This window comes from Astyanax mexicanus, chromosome 24, assembly GCF_023375975.1.
Source record: "Astyanax mexicanus isolate ESR-SI-001 chromosome 24, AstMex3_surface, whole genome shotgun sequence".
Taxonomy (NCBI): Eukaryota; Metazoa; Chordata; class Actinopteri; order Characiformes; family Acestrorhamphidae; genus Astyanax; species Astyanax mexicanus.
In genome coordinates this window covers 34,336,701-34,351,533 of record NC_064431.1, presented here as the reverse complement: position 1 = coordinate 34,351,533, position 14,833 = coordinate 34,336,701, and the positions used below count along the sequence as shown (strand labels likewise).

The following is a 14,833-nucleotide window of genomic DNA, read 5'->3' as shown; positions in this document are numbered from 1 at the left end:
TTTTAAGACGTTTGGTGAAAGTGTGGGTGATGGTGACGGTAATGCGCGAGAGGAGTGCAGATTGTTTGTGAGAGCAGGGCTGATGGACTGTGGGTAAATGGGCTTGTTTTTATAAAACTCAAGGTTTTTAATGTGCTGCTCTGTTTTCTGTGAGTCAGACTGAGGAGAACTGAAAGCTCTGAGCTTTATTCTTTATTTAAAAATCAGTTTTATATAATATTTCCTATAAAAGGATTTGTTTTATATGAGTCAGTTAGTTGTTCAGTTATCTTCCTGCTGCTCATGTGCTCTTCTGCAGGTGGGTCTCCTTTACTTTACTTTACAACATTATATTTTATTTATTTATTTGTATTTTTATTGTATTATGTTAAAGTTTCTAAGTTTTAACTTAGTTTTAACTATTTTTTGTTGTATTAATCTTATCTACCTTTGATCTTAATTTATTATCAATTAAAGCAAGCTTTATTATAATTATTTTTTTTCTAATTTTATTTGTATTTTTTATCTATTTTTATATTTTATTTACTGTTATTTTAAAATAATTCAATTTAGATATTATTTTTTTTGTCATGTTAATCCTTGTATTTGTAAATGCTCGACTACATTGAAAATGAAGGTTGCCCTCAATGTACTTCCTAGTCAAAATAAAGGATAATTGATTGATTGATTTATTGATTGATTGATATTGGCAAAATTGGAAAAATATTCATTCATATTTTTTTATATTTTTTTCATATATTCATTTTATTTATGATTTCATGTCAGTTTTAATGTCTTCAATTACTGTTAAATGTTATGTTCTCGTCCTGCTCTGTGTTTTTCCTTCCCTCCTGTTTATTTATTTACCTTTCCTCTGCATGTGGCCCTGTCTTCAGTGCTCTCACCTGTGTTCATTTGTAGCTCCACCCCCTTGTTACCTTCCCCAGATGTTTCCTGTTTCCTGTCCCCTTTCATGTGTGTGTATAGCTTTGTTTTCAGTGTTAGTTTGTTGGTATAGTCGAGTCTTGTGTTTCTTGTTTTGTTTATTGTTTATTCCTGTATGTTTGTTTATCTGCTTTCATGATTGTTTGGTTTCTTTATTATTAAATATTACTTGCATTTGCGTCCGTCTCCACGTTTCTTTTGCTGTATCAGACATAAAAATGATGTAATTCTAGTTTTATTCTATGAAATTCTCATTATATCAGTGGCACAAAATGGCATTAAAATTAAAACAATATAGCTTATTGCGAATATTAACAGGATGATGTATCCTCCACACAGAAACCTGTTATCGGGTTTATTCCCATTTCTCATGTTTTACAACCTTCAAATATGAGAAAACGTTCCTGAGTTACAGGTTCTGGAGTGAGGAGAGTGAAGCTTCCTCTCAGCTGAGTTTAGCTGCTGCTGAAGTGTGAAATACGTTATTCCTAAAATCCCTTTAATCTCATTACTTTGAGGAAAATATCTGTAATTCCTCATCCAGGTGTTCAGAGTCGAGAGAGAAGCTGGAGAGACTTCAGAGAAACCAATCAGAGAAAAGCTAACGTGAACATTCAGTTACTACGACAACGGAATAATCAGAATGTTAGAATTATTGATTATTCTGTTTCTAAATAACAAGGATTCTAATGAAGCATTACATATAAAGGTAATTAAAATTACAAATATTTAAAAATATTGAAGTAAATCTGCAACTGTCAAAATATAACGAATAAAAATCATAAAACTGGAATTTTCCTGTAATAAACATTTTAAAATTAAACATTTCATATCCTCCAAACTTTTGGTTTTGTTATGCTCATATAGTTTATATTTTTAAACATGCAGAATATGATGTTGATTCCTCTTAAAACTGATGTGAAATTATAGAAAGTAAAAAGTGAACAGGAAGCTTCTCCAAATGTCCTGTAAGAAACATAAATCTCTATCTGGACAATATTATTATTTCAGGTGGTTCTGGGTAATTTTCTCTTTTATGGTGTTTTTTATCCTCTGTGATTTTATTCCTGTCCAGAACGATCATGTAGGTGTTTTTCTCAGACGTCCTCTGAGAAAATTACAGGCTGAATTATCTACTGTTTTTCTCTGAACTCCGTGCTCCTCCGGTAATTTTAGTCCCGTCCGGACGCACATCTTTACATCTTCGTCTCCTCGCCTTTAATAAAATAGATATTTGTCCACTGCCGCGCACCGTAATTACACTTTGGGCGCACCACAGTTTCCACGGAGATCCACGTTAAAAACATAAAAGCGAGTGGAAATGGAGGAGCTACTGAACGCTGTGATGTCATGTGACCGAGAAAAACTAAAGCCTAAAAAACCTATCCTCCTGTTTTTTCAATGGCAGTCCGGATGCAATCAAATATAATAAACCTGCAGTGAAAAATACTGATTGTTAAATTATGTAAAACTGAACCAATAATTCCGTAATTGCTGGTATTTGATTATTTTATCCTCTTCAGAAACACAGATGCTGTGAAATATCATAGAGGATTGTGTTATGATATTCAGCTCTGTAAAAAATGAAGGTCGCACTTCAGTTTCTGAATCAGTTTCTCTGATTTTACTATTTATAGGTTTATGTTTGAGTAAAATGAACATTGTTGTTTTATTCTATAAACTACAGACAACATTTCTCCCAAATTACAAATAAAAATATTCTCATTTAGAGCATTTATTTACAGAAAATGAGAAATGACTGAAATAACAAAAAGATGCAGAGCTTTCAGACCTCAAATAATGCAAAGAAAACAAGTTCATATTCATAAAGTTTTAAGAGTTCAGAAATAATCAATATTTGGTGGAATAATCCTGGTTGGTTTTTAATCACAGTTTTTTTATGAATCTTGGCATCATGTTCTCCTCCACCAGTCTTACACACTGCTTTTGGATAACTTTATGCTGCTTTACTCCTGGTGCAAAAATTCAAGCAGTTCGGTTTGGTGGTTTGATGGTTTGTGATCATCCATCTTCCTCTTGATTATATTCCAGAGGTTTTCAATTTGGTAAAATTAAAGAAACTAATCATTTTTAAATGATCTCTTATTTTTTACAGTAATATTGTAATATTGATAATCACAGGATCACAGTGATAATATCGGTATCGTATCGCGTGTGATTTTCTCCGCTGGTGTTTACAGTGTGAGTGTGATATTCGTGTGTTAGTGCACTGCGTCAGTGTGGAGCGAGTGTTGGTGGTAATAGTGATCTGTGGTGCGCTCTCGCCGCAGTGGGCTGCTCTCGCGCTGGTGTTTTGTTTGGCGGGGAGGCAGGATCGGATCGTAAAACTGCGAGACAATTTCAGTTCATTTTCTCGAACGACTCCCTCGTGCAGAAGCTTCATAAAAAAAAGATCACGCAGCAGAAACACCATCTGTTTCACAAGGGTTTCAGACGCTCGCGCTCACGCTCGCGCTCAAGCTCACGCTCACGCTCGCGCCGCACATCATCAATAATTAACACGCCGTGATTCACCGGAGTCTGAGTTTACAGTTTAATACCTAAAGAAAACCAACAGCTTTATTACAGACCTGTTTCACACTCGTTCACCACAGTCTGAGCGTGAGACACGTCCCCCCGCTCCATCACGTCTCCATCTCCATACGCAGAGACGGAGCCTGAGGGGCTAATCTCTCTACTGCGAGACACGAGTGAGACTTATTATCATCAGCCATCAGAAACCGGCAGCAGCACCAGGCAAAAGTTTAGACACATCTTAAATTCAGTGTTTTTCATTACCATATTTATAAATGTTTATTTTATTATCTATTTTATATATACACAGAATTATTACGCACATTTTAAGAGACACTATAAGGAACTTGTAATTCAGCAGATCTCACCACAGGGTGGTTAATAAGTTAAGTAAAATTAAGTTAAGTAAACAAAACTGTAATAAAAACAGATTTCTTCACTAAAAACTGTTTATTTGGGTGATTAAAGTGCTTCTGTTTATTTACAGTAAGATAAGATTCCCAAATTTCTCCAGCTCTAAGGCTGGGGCATTAGCATTAGCATTAGCGCCTAACTGCTCCAGCAGTGCTAGCTGAGGGTAGCAGCAGAGTACAGGCCGATAATACTCACCTCTAAACTGGTTAATAGTGGTTAGCAGCTAATGCTAATGCTACTCCAGCCTCGGTGCAGGATCACTAAACTGAAACTCCTTATTAAAGGATTTTAAATGCGTCTTATAGTGCTCAAAAATACATAATTTTAAATTGTGCTTAATGGTAGTTTAATACTAAAAACATCCAAACTATGAAGAAAAACAGATGGTGTAGATAGATGGAACGGTTGTGTCACTCATGACATTGCACCCACTAAAGACTCCAACTCCCAGCATGCACCTACACCTGATCTTCCAGACTCTGCTGATCACGTGACACTATGGCATTCTAACTCACCGAGCTTCTGATTACCCACACCTGGTTCTGTTTGTATAAATATCCCCCTGTTTCTGTTCCTCGTTGCCCGTTATTGAATCTAGTTTCTAGCTCTTCTACCTCACGTTTCTTTTGTTGATCGTTTTTGACTACTCTTTCAATGATGAGTGCCTTTCAGTTTGGATTTAACACACAATTACTTGCTATTAAATAGATTAAAATATTAATTAATCATTTAAGATCATATAAAATTGTTATTTATATTATATTATTCTGAATATCTAAATTAGACAAAAAGCAATGCAGTTGATAATGTAAATAAACATTCCTGTAAATAAAACAATAAAATCATAAATGCAGAAACATGAGTAATTGGGTCACATCATCTGATTTCTCTCGGCCGCTCGGAGCTGAAGAGAAAATCCATCCAGCTTCCAACAAACCCAGAAAATCCTGATACATTTCCCCCCATAACCCCCCAAAACACCCCCCCCCCCTCACGCCACCCCCCGGCCTGCTCAATTATTCACAGCACTGGACCGTAGCTGAGTGAGATCAGAGGAAACAGCCTTAAACTCAACATTCAGCCTGAAATCAGAACTGCAGAGAAAACAGCAGCAAAAACCATCAAACCTCTAAACCCCAATACCAAACCTCTACCAAACACACTATACTACTAATCCCAAACACACTATACTACTGAACCCAAACCCCAACACCAAACCCCAATACCAAACACACTACACTACTAAACCCCTAAACCCCAATACCAAACACACTACACTACTAAACCCCTAAACCCCAATACCAAACACACTATACTACTAAACCCCTAAACCCAGATACCAAACACACTACACCACTAAACCCTAAACCCCAATACCAAACACACTATACTACTAAACCCAAACACACTATACTACTGAACCCAAACCCCAACACCAAACCCCAATACCAAACACACTACACTACTAAACCCTAAACCCCAATACCAAACACACTACACTACTAAACCCCTAAACCCCAACACCAAACACACTATACTACTAAACCCCTAAACCCAATACCAAACACACTACAAAACCCCTAAACCCCAATACCAAACACACTACACTACTAAACCCCTAAACCCCAATACCAAACACACTACACTACTAAACCCCTAAACCCAGATACCAAACACACTACACCACTAAACCCTAAACCCCAATACCAAACACACTATACTACTAAACCCAAACACACTATACTACTGAACCCAAACCCCAACACCAAACCCCAATACCAAACACACTACACTACTAAACCCCTAAACCCCAATACCAAACACACTACACTACTAAACCCCTAAACCCCAATACCAAACACACTACACTACTAAACCCCTAAACCCAGATACCAAACACACTACACCACTAAACCCTAAACCCCAATACCAAACACACTACACTACTAAACCCCTAAACCCCAATACCAAACACACTACACTACTAAACCCTAAACCCCAATACCAAACACACTACACTACTAAACCCTAAACCCCAATACCAAACACACTACACTACTAAACCCCTAAACCCCAATACCAAACACACTATACTACTAAACCCCTAAACCCCAACACCAAACACACTATACTACTAAACCCCTAAACCCCAAATACCAAATACACTATACTACTAAACCCTAAACCCCAATACCAAACACACTATACTACTAAACCCCTAAACCCAATACCAAACACACTACACTACTAAACCCCTAAACCCCAATACCAAACACACTACACTACTAAACCCCTAAACACAGATACCAAACACACTACACTACTAAACCCTAAACCCCAATACCAAACACACTATACTACTAAACCCCTAAACCCCAATACCAAACACACTACACTACTAAACCCCTAAACCCAGATACCAAACACACTACACTACTAAACCCTAAACCCCAATACCAAACACACTACACTACTAAACCCCTAAACCCCAACACCAAACACACTACACTACTAAACCCCTAAACCCAGATAGCAAACACACTACACTACTAAACCTTAAACCCCAATACCAAACACACTACACTACTAAACCCCTAAACCCCAATGCCAAACACACTATACTACTAAACCCCTAAACCCCAACACCAAACACACTATACTACTAAACCCCTAAACCCCAATACCAAACACACTACACTACTAAACCCTAAACCCAGATACCAAACACACTACACTACTAAACCCTAAACCCAATACCAAACACACTACACTACTAAACCCCTAAACCCCAATACCAAACACACCATACTACTAAACCCCTAAACCCCAATACCAAACACACTACACTACTAAACCCTAAACCCAGATACCAAACACACTATACTACTAAACCCCTAAACCCCAACACCAAACACACTATACTACTAAACCCCTAAACCCCAATACCAAACACACTACACTACTAAACCCTAAACCCAGATACCAAACACACTATACTACTAAACCCCTAAACCCCAACACCAAACACACTATACTACTAAACCCCTAAACCCCAATACCAAACACACTACACTACTAAACCCTAAACCCAGATACCAAACACACTACACTACTAAACCCTAAACCAATACCAAACACACTACACTACTAAACCCCTAAACCCCAATACCAAACACACTATACTACTAAACCCCTAAACCCCAACACCAAACACACTATACTACTAAACCCCTAAACCCCAAATACCAAATACACTATACTACTAAACCCTAAACCCCAATACCAAACACACTATACTACTAAACCCCTAAACCCAATACCAAACACACTACACTACTAAACCCCTAAACCCCAATACCAAACACACTACACTACTAAACCCCTAAACACAGATACCAAACACACTACACTACTAAACCCTAAACCCCAATACCAAACACACTATACTACTAAACCCCTAAACCCCAATACCAAACACACTACACTACTAAACCCCTAAACCCAGATACCAAACACACTACACTACTAAACCCTAAACCCCAATACCAAACACACTACACTACTAAACCCCTAAACCCCAACACCAAACACACTACACTACTAAACCCCTAAACCCAGATAGCAAACACACTACACTACTAAACCTTAAACCCCAATACCAAACACACTACACTACTAAACCCCTAAACCCCAATGCCAAACACACTATACTACTAAACCCCTAAACCCCAACACCAAACACACTATACTACTAAACCCCTAAACCCCAATACCAAACACACTACACTACTAAACCCTAAACCCAGATACCAAACACACTACACTACTAAACCCTAAACCCAATACCAAACACACTACACTACTAAACCCCTAAACCCCAATACCAAACACACCATACTACTAAACCCCTAAACCCCAATACCAAACACACTACACTACTAAACCCTAAACCCAGATACCAAACACACTATACTACTAAACCCCTAAACCCCAACACCAAACACACTATACTACTAAACCCCTAAACCCCAATACCAAACACACTACACTACTAAACCCTAAACCCAGATACCAAACACACTATACTACTAAACCCCTAAACCCCAACACCAAACACACTATACTACTAAACCCCTAAACCCCAACACCAAACACACTATACTACTAAACCCCAATACCAAACACACTACAATACTAAACCCCTAAACCCCAATACCAAACACACTATACTACTAAACCCAAACCTCTAAACCCCAATACCAAACACACTATACTACTAAACCCAAACCCCTACCAAACACACTATACTACTAAACCCAAACCCCAACACCAAACCCCAACCAAACACACTATGCTACTAACCCCAAACCCCTAAACCCCAATACCAAACACACTATACTACTAAACCCAAACCCCAACACCAAACACACTATGCTACTAACCCCAAACCCCTAAACCCCAATACCAAACACCCTATACTACTAAATCCAAACCCCTAAACCCCAATACCAAACACACTATACTACTAAACCCAAACCCCTAAACCCCAATACCAAACACACCATACTACTAAACCCAAACCCCAATACCTAACACACTATACTACTAAACCCAAACCCCAACACCAAACACACTATACTACTAAACCCCTAAACCCCAATACCAAACACACTACACTACTAAACCCTAAACCCAGATACCAAACACACTACACTACTAAACCCTAAACCCAATACCAAACACACTACACTACTAAACCCCTAAACCCCAATACCAAACACACCATACTACTAAACCCCTAAACCCCAATACCAAACACACTACACTACTAAACCCTAAACCCAGATACCAAACACACTATACTACTAAACCCCTAAACCCCAACACCAAACACACTATACTACTAAACCCCTAAACCCCAATACCAAACACACTACACTACTAAACCCTAAACCCAGATACCAAACACACTATACTACTAAACCCCTAAACCCCAACACCAAACACACTATACTACTAAACCCCTAAACCCCAACACCAAACACACTATACTACTAAACCCCAATACCAAACACACTACAATACTAAACCCCTAAACCCCAATACCAAACACACTATACTACTAAACCCAAACCTCTAAACCCCAATACCAAACACACTATACTACTAAACCCAAACCCCTACCAAACACACTATACTACTAAACCCAAACCCCAACACCAAACCCCAACCAAACACACTATGCTACTAACCCCAAACCCCTAAACCCCAATACCAAACACACTATACTACTAAACCCAAACCCCAACACCAAACACACTATGCTACTAACCCCAAACCCCTAAACCCCAATACCAAACACCCTATACTACTAAATCCAAACCCCTAAACCCCAATACCAAACACACTATACTACTAAACCCAAACCCCTAAACCCCAATACCAAACACACCATACTACTAAACCCAAACCCCAATACCTAACACACTATACTACTAAACCCAAACCCCAACACCAAACCCCTACCAAACACACTATGCTACTAACCCCAAACCCCTAAACCCCAATACCAAACACACTATACTACTAAACCCAAACCCCTAAACCCCAATACCAAACACACTATACTACTAAACCCAAACCCCTAAACCCCAATACCAAACACACTATACTACTAAACCCAAACCCCAATACCTAACACACTATACTACTAAACCCAAACCCCAACACCAAACACACTATACTACTAAACCCAAACCCCAATACCTAACACACTATACTACTAAACCCAAACCCCAACACCAAACACACTATGCTACTAACCCCAAACCCCTAAACCGCAATACCAAACACCCTATACTACTAAATCCAAACCCCTAAACCCCAATACCAAACACACTATACTACTAAACCCAAACCCCTAAACCCCAATACCAAACACACCATACTACTAAACCCAAACCCCAATACCTAACACACTATACTACTAAACCCAAACCCCAACACCAAACCCCTACCAAACACACTATGCTACTAACCCCAAACCCCTAAACCCCAATACCAAACACACTATACTACTAAACCCAAACCCCTAAACCCCAATACCAAACACACTATACTACTAAACCCAAACCCCTAAACCCCAATACCAAACACACTATACTACTAAACCCAAACCCCAATACCTAACACACTATACTACTAAACCCAAACCCCAACACCAAACACACTATATACACACTACAGCCATCTCACCATTTCCCAATCCAGTTACCGCCAAAAAGCTCATCTACTGGACTGATATTCAGGTACATTTCTGGAGTTTTGCTTGTTTATCTTGGTAACAGAAAACACAGGAGCTCCACTGACTGAATACAACCTAGACAGACGCCAACAGTCAGACGTTCATCGCTATCTCGGTAACACAGGCGCCGTGCCGAGCCGAGCGTACACCCCCACTTATTACACACACATGAACACACAGCAGCACAAACCCAACTTTTACATCAACAATAAACAGAATAGTAAATAAAATAACATTGCTGTTCCCGTAAATGAGCTGCTGGAGCTCCTTCACAGCGTCAACCAGCAGCTCAGTTTCCTCTGCTGAGAAGAGTTTGTTGGACACGTCCAGGTAGCTGCACCGTTACAATAGCAATCCACCAAAGTCAGAGCTCACCTGATCTACTCTTGAAGAGAATGATGAGCAAGAGACACTCTGATTGGTTTATTTCACGCCCCAAATTAAACACACCCACGATTAATTAAGAGAATTAGTACATGACTTTTGTGTGTTTCGAATTGAGCAAGGTGTACTTTTCCTGTCGTTGTGATAGCAAAGACACACTGACACGCCCTAAATCAAGCTACACAGTGCACAACTCACCTATAGATCACTAAAACAGTGCCCCAATTCTGCAAATATGTCTTAATATATCTAATTTTGAGTATTACATTGTTTAATAAATATAATCTCTCTCTCTCTCTCTGACTCCGGCTGCTGATGGAGAAACAGCATGACCTACTGTACTCTCTCTCTCTCTCTCTCTCTCTCTCTCTCTCTGACTCCGGCTGCTGATGGAGAAACAGCATGACCTACTGTACTCTCTCTTTCTCTCTCTCTCTCTCTCTCTCAGACTCCGGCTGCTGATGCAGAAGCAGCATGAGCAGGGATTCAGATGTCTGTTTACTGTTTACAGTGTTTTTGTGTTTTCTGCTGCTGTACGGCGTATTTGTCTCTTTAGAAATAGAGGAAATACAGATTGTCGTCTCCTGGTTTGGGCTTTTATCTGTCTGTGCTATTTTTATCTGTTGTTTATTTATTTTTTAGTTTATGAACAGCAGTACGTCCTGCGTCCTCCCTGCAGACTGAATAAATATATAAATAAATATATTAGAATAGAAATGTAGAGACACTCACTGGCCTGCATCAGCTGTCCCTGCCGTCCAAACACCTGGGAGAAGGTGGCGGGGCTGCAGGTGAGCGTGTCCTCCATGACCGGCGAAGGTCAGCCGCGTCCTTCACCTTTCAGACAGTCGGGATTCACACTGTTCACCCCTCTGATATCACCCCCCCCTCCTGATCACTACTGCTGCTGCTGCTGCTGCTGACGAGCCTGTCAGAGAATAACACACAACATCTACTGATACAGACAGCTCAGTACACACACACACACACACACACTGACAGGCAGAATATATAACCTGTGTGTGTGTGTGGTTTTCTGTTGAGATGTGAGAATCTGTTTGTATGACAGAAAGACACAAACAAACCAAACACAAACACACACACATCTACAGCTCTGTAAAAATGAAGAGATCACTTCAGTTTCTGAATCAGTTTCTCTGATTTTACTATTTATAGGTTTATGTTTGAGTAAAATGAACATTGTTGTTTTATTCTATAAACTACAGACAACATTTCTCCCAAATTACAAATAAAAATATTCTCATTTAGAGCATTTATTTACAGAAAATGAGAAATGACTGAAATAACAAAAAAGATGCAGAGCTTTCAGACCTCAAATAATGCAAAGAAAACAAGTTCATATTCATAAAGTTTTAAGAGTTCCGAAATAATCAATATTTGGTGGAATAACCCTGGTTGGTTTTTAATCACAGTTTTCATTTCATGCATCTTGGCATCATGTTCTCCTCCACCAGTCTTACACACTGCTTTTGGATATATTTTTCAGAGCTGTATATAAATGTCTTCACCAAAAGTGCTGTAACAGTGATATCAAACTCTTTATTTCTGCTGTTGACTGAAAATATTTGGGTTTGATATTAAAATATTATTATGAGAGAAGATGGAAAATCAACCAGAACCATTACAGCACAGATGAGCCTTAGTCGTATGGAATGTCCTAAAGAAGAAAGTCGTCACTGGTGTACTAAATAACAGCTGATGAACAGGTAGATCAATGAAAACTCAACACAAAAATACTCAACATGACTACATAACTCAACACAACTTAACACAACTCTCCACAACTACTTAACTTAACAAAAACACTACACAAATCTACATAATTCAACACTACTCAAAACGACTCTACATAACTCTCCACAACTCTACTTAACTTAACAAAACACTACTCAACTCTACATAACTCAACACTACTCAACTCAACATAACTGTACATAACTTAACTCTACTCGACTCTACAGAAGTAAGTAAGTCTGAAACTCGAGTGTTTTTTCTTTTCTAAAATCTTGATTTATGGATTAATAAATGTGAATCTAAAAGTGATGAATTACTTTAAATATAAGGAGGTTTATTTGTATTATATTCTACACTATAACGTTTATTATACTGATGTAATGAAGCTCAGAGTTTTGGGAAGAAGTTAAATTGGATTTGCACTAAATTACCAACTATATTTCCTGATGTTTGGTTGTTATGTGGGGGGTGGATATATGATCTCATTATATCCGTGTAGAGAGGAAATAAATATAGAATTATAATTCCACAGCAAGGAAATTTAATCTCTCAGCGGCACAGAAAGAAACAGAGCTGCTGTTTAATCCAAACACTATTAAACCCATACCTTTACCTGTCCTGAGATCACCTGAGTCCTGAGTCCTGAGATCACCTGAGTCCTGAGATCACCTGAGTCCTGAGATCACCTGAGATCACCTGAGTCCTGAGATCACCTGAGTCCTGAGATCACCTGAGTCCTGAGATCACCTGAGTCCTGAGATCACCTGAGTCTTGAGATCACCTGAGTCTTGAGATCACCTGAGATCACCTGAGTCCTGAGATCACCTAAGTCCTGAGCTCTGCTTCTACACCTAAAAATACTCAAAATACTAATTACTAAATATCAGACACACATGCAGATCATGTACAAATAATACTAAATACTCTATTCTAATTATTAAAATACATCACATTTCTTAGAGCTGTTAACTTTCTGTTTCTGAGGCTCTGATGAACTTATCTTGTACAACAGAGGAAACTCTCACGCTTCCTTTTCTGGAGCAGTCCTGATGAGTGCCAATTTCACCATTTCATATAACATTTTTGATGGTCTTTTTTGTGACTGCACTTGAGGATACATTCAAAGTTCTTAAATTGTTTCTTTTCGGATTGACTGACCTTTATTTTTTTCACGCATGAGACACAGAGAAAAATAATAATAATAAATATTATATATATTACTGCTGGTTATATTAATAATTAATAATAACACTGCAGTTTTAGAATACAGCATGCAGCACTACTACTAACACCAACACACACACACACACACACCCTGCACATGTGAGAGTATAGTGTGTGTATATAGTGTGTATATAGTGTGTGTGTGTGTGTGTATATGTAGTGTATTTGGAGAGGATGATGTCTTGCCTCGTAAAGCTGCTGATGCTCCAGATCTCTCTCAGTCGGTTCCTCTGCAGTCCGGGTCGGTACCAGGTTGATCCGGGTGGGTGATGGGTCAGTACTGGGTCAGTACTGGGGGGCGGGGGGGTACTGGTAGAGGACGGGTCGGTGGTTCTGGATCTGAAACAGAGAGATAGGGATCCGGGATCCGGTGTTTCAGTAAAGAGAGGAGGAGAGCTGTTCCCACAGCTTCACTCTGCTGTAGTGCTGCACAGATGTGTGTTCTGCTCTAATCCATCCCTCTCTCTCTCTCTCCATCCCTCTCTCTCTCTACATCCCTCCCTCCCTCTGCTTAACCCCTCCCATCCCCTCTCTCCTCTGCTCTTACTCTATTCCCCTCACTACTAAACACCAACCCCTCCCTCTCTCCATCTCTCTCTCTCCCTCTCTTCATCTCTCTCTCTCTGTCTCTCTCCATCTCTCTCTCCATCTCTCTCTCCATCTCTCTCTATCTCTCTCTCCATCTCTTTTTCTCTCTGTCTCTCTCCATCTCTCTCTCCATCTCTTTTTCTCTCTGTCTCTCTCCATCTCTCTCTCTCTCTCTGTCTCTCTCCATCTCTCTCTCCATCTCTTTTTCTCTCTGTCTCTCTCCATCTCTCTCTCTCTCTCTGTCTCTCTCCATCTCTCTCTCTCTCTGTCTCTCTCTTAATTTTTCAATTCTATTCATGACTGTTTTTAAAAACAATGTTGCCAAAACACACAAGTATCAAAAACTGAACATTTAGTAAAACATCAAAGAAAATATTAATAGAAACATCAATTAAAAGAAACACTGACTTTAATAACAACAATAAAAAAGTAACAACTGTCGATTTTTAAATTCAATTTAAAAAAAGCTTTATTGTCATGACAATAGTTAATTACAGTGTAGCCAAAGCATTAATTAAATATTAATTAACAAAAAAGAACAATTGATCAGTTATCATCAATGCACACATAAACAGTTCGTTAAGGTTAATTAGACATTAATTATCATTGTAATTGAATGTTTGAATATCTGTATAGATTATTACTAGTATTGCTATTATTATTGTAGATTATTATTACTCTCTCTCTCTTTCACCAGTTAACAGT

General features: G+C 38.7%; 1 protein-coding gene across 2 annotated transcripts in view; it reads right to left on the bottom strand.

Moving 5' to 3' along the window:
- The window catches only part of kaznb (kazrin, periplakin interacting protein b), a 159,679-nt gene extending 148,195 nt beyond the window's left edge, over positions 1-11,484 (bottom strand). Inside the window, exon 1 of one of the 2 annotated variants that reach the window (XM_049471821.1) lies at positions 11,294-11,484. In XM_049471821.1, the coding sequence (XP_049327778.1) occupies positions 11,294-11,369 (76 nt within the window). In that variant the 5' untranslated portion in view covers positions 11,370-11,484. The remainder of the gene's footprint in view (positions 1-11,293) is intronic. The other variant, XM_049471820.1, reaches the window with a different exon arrangement.
- Positions 11,485-14,833: the final 3,349 nt, after the last annotated feature.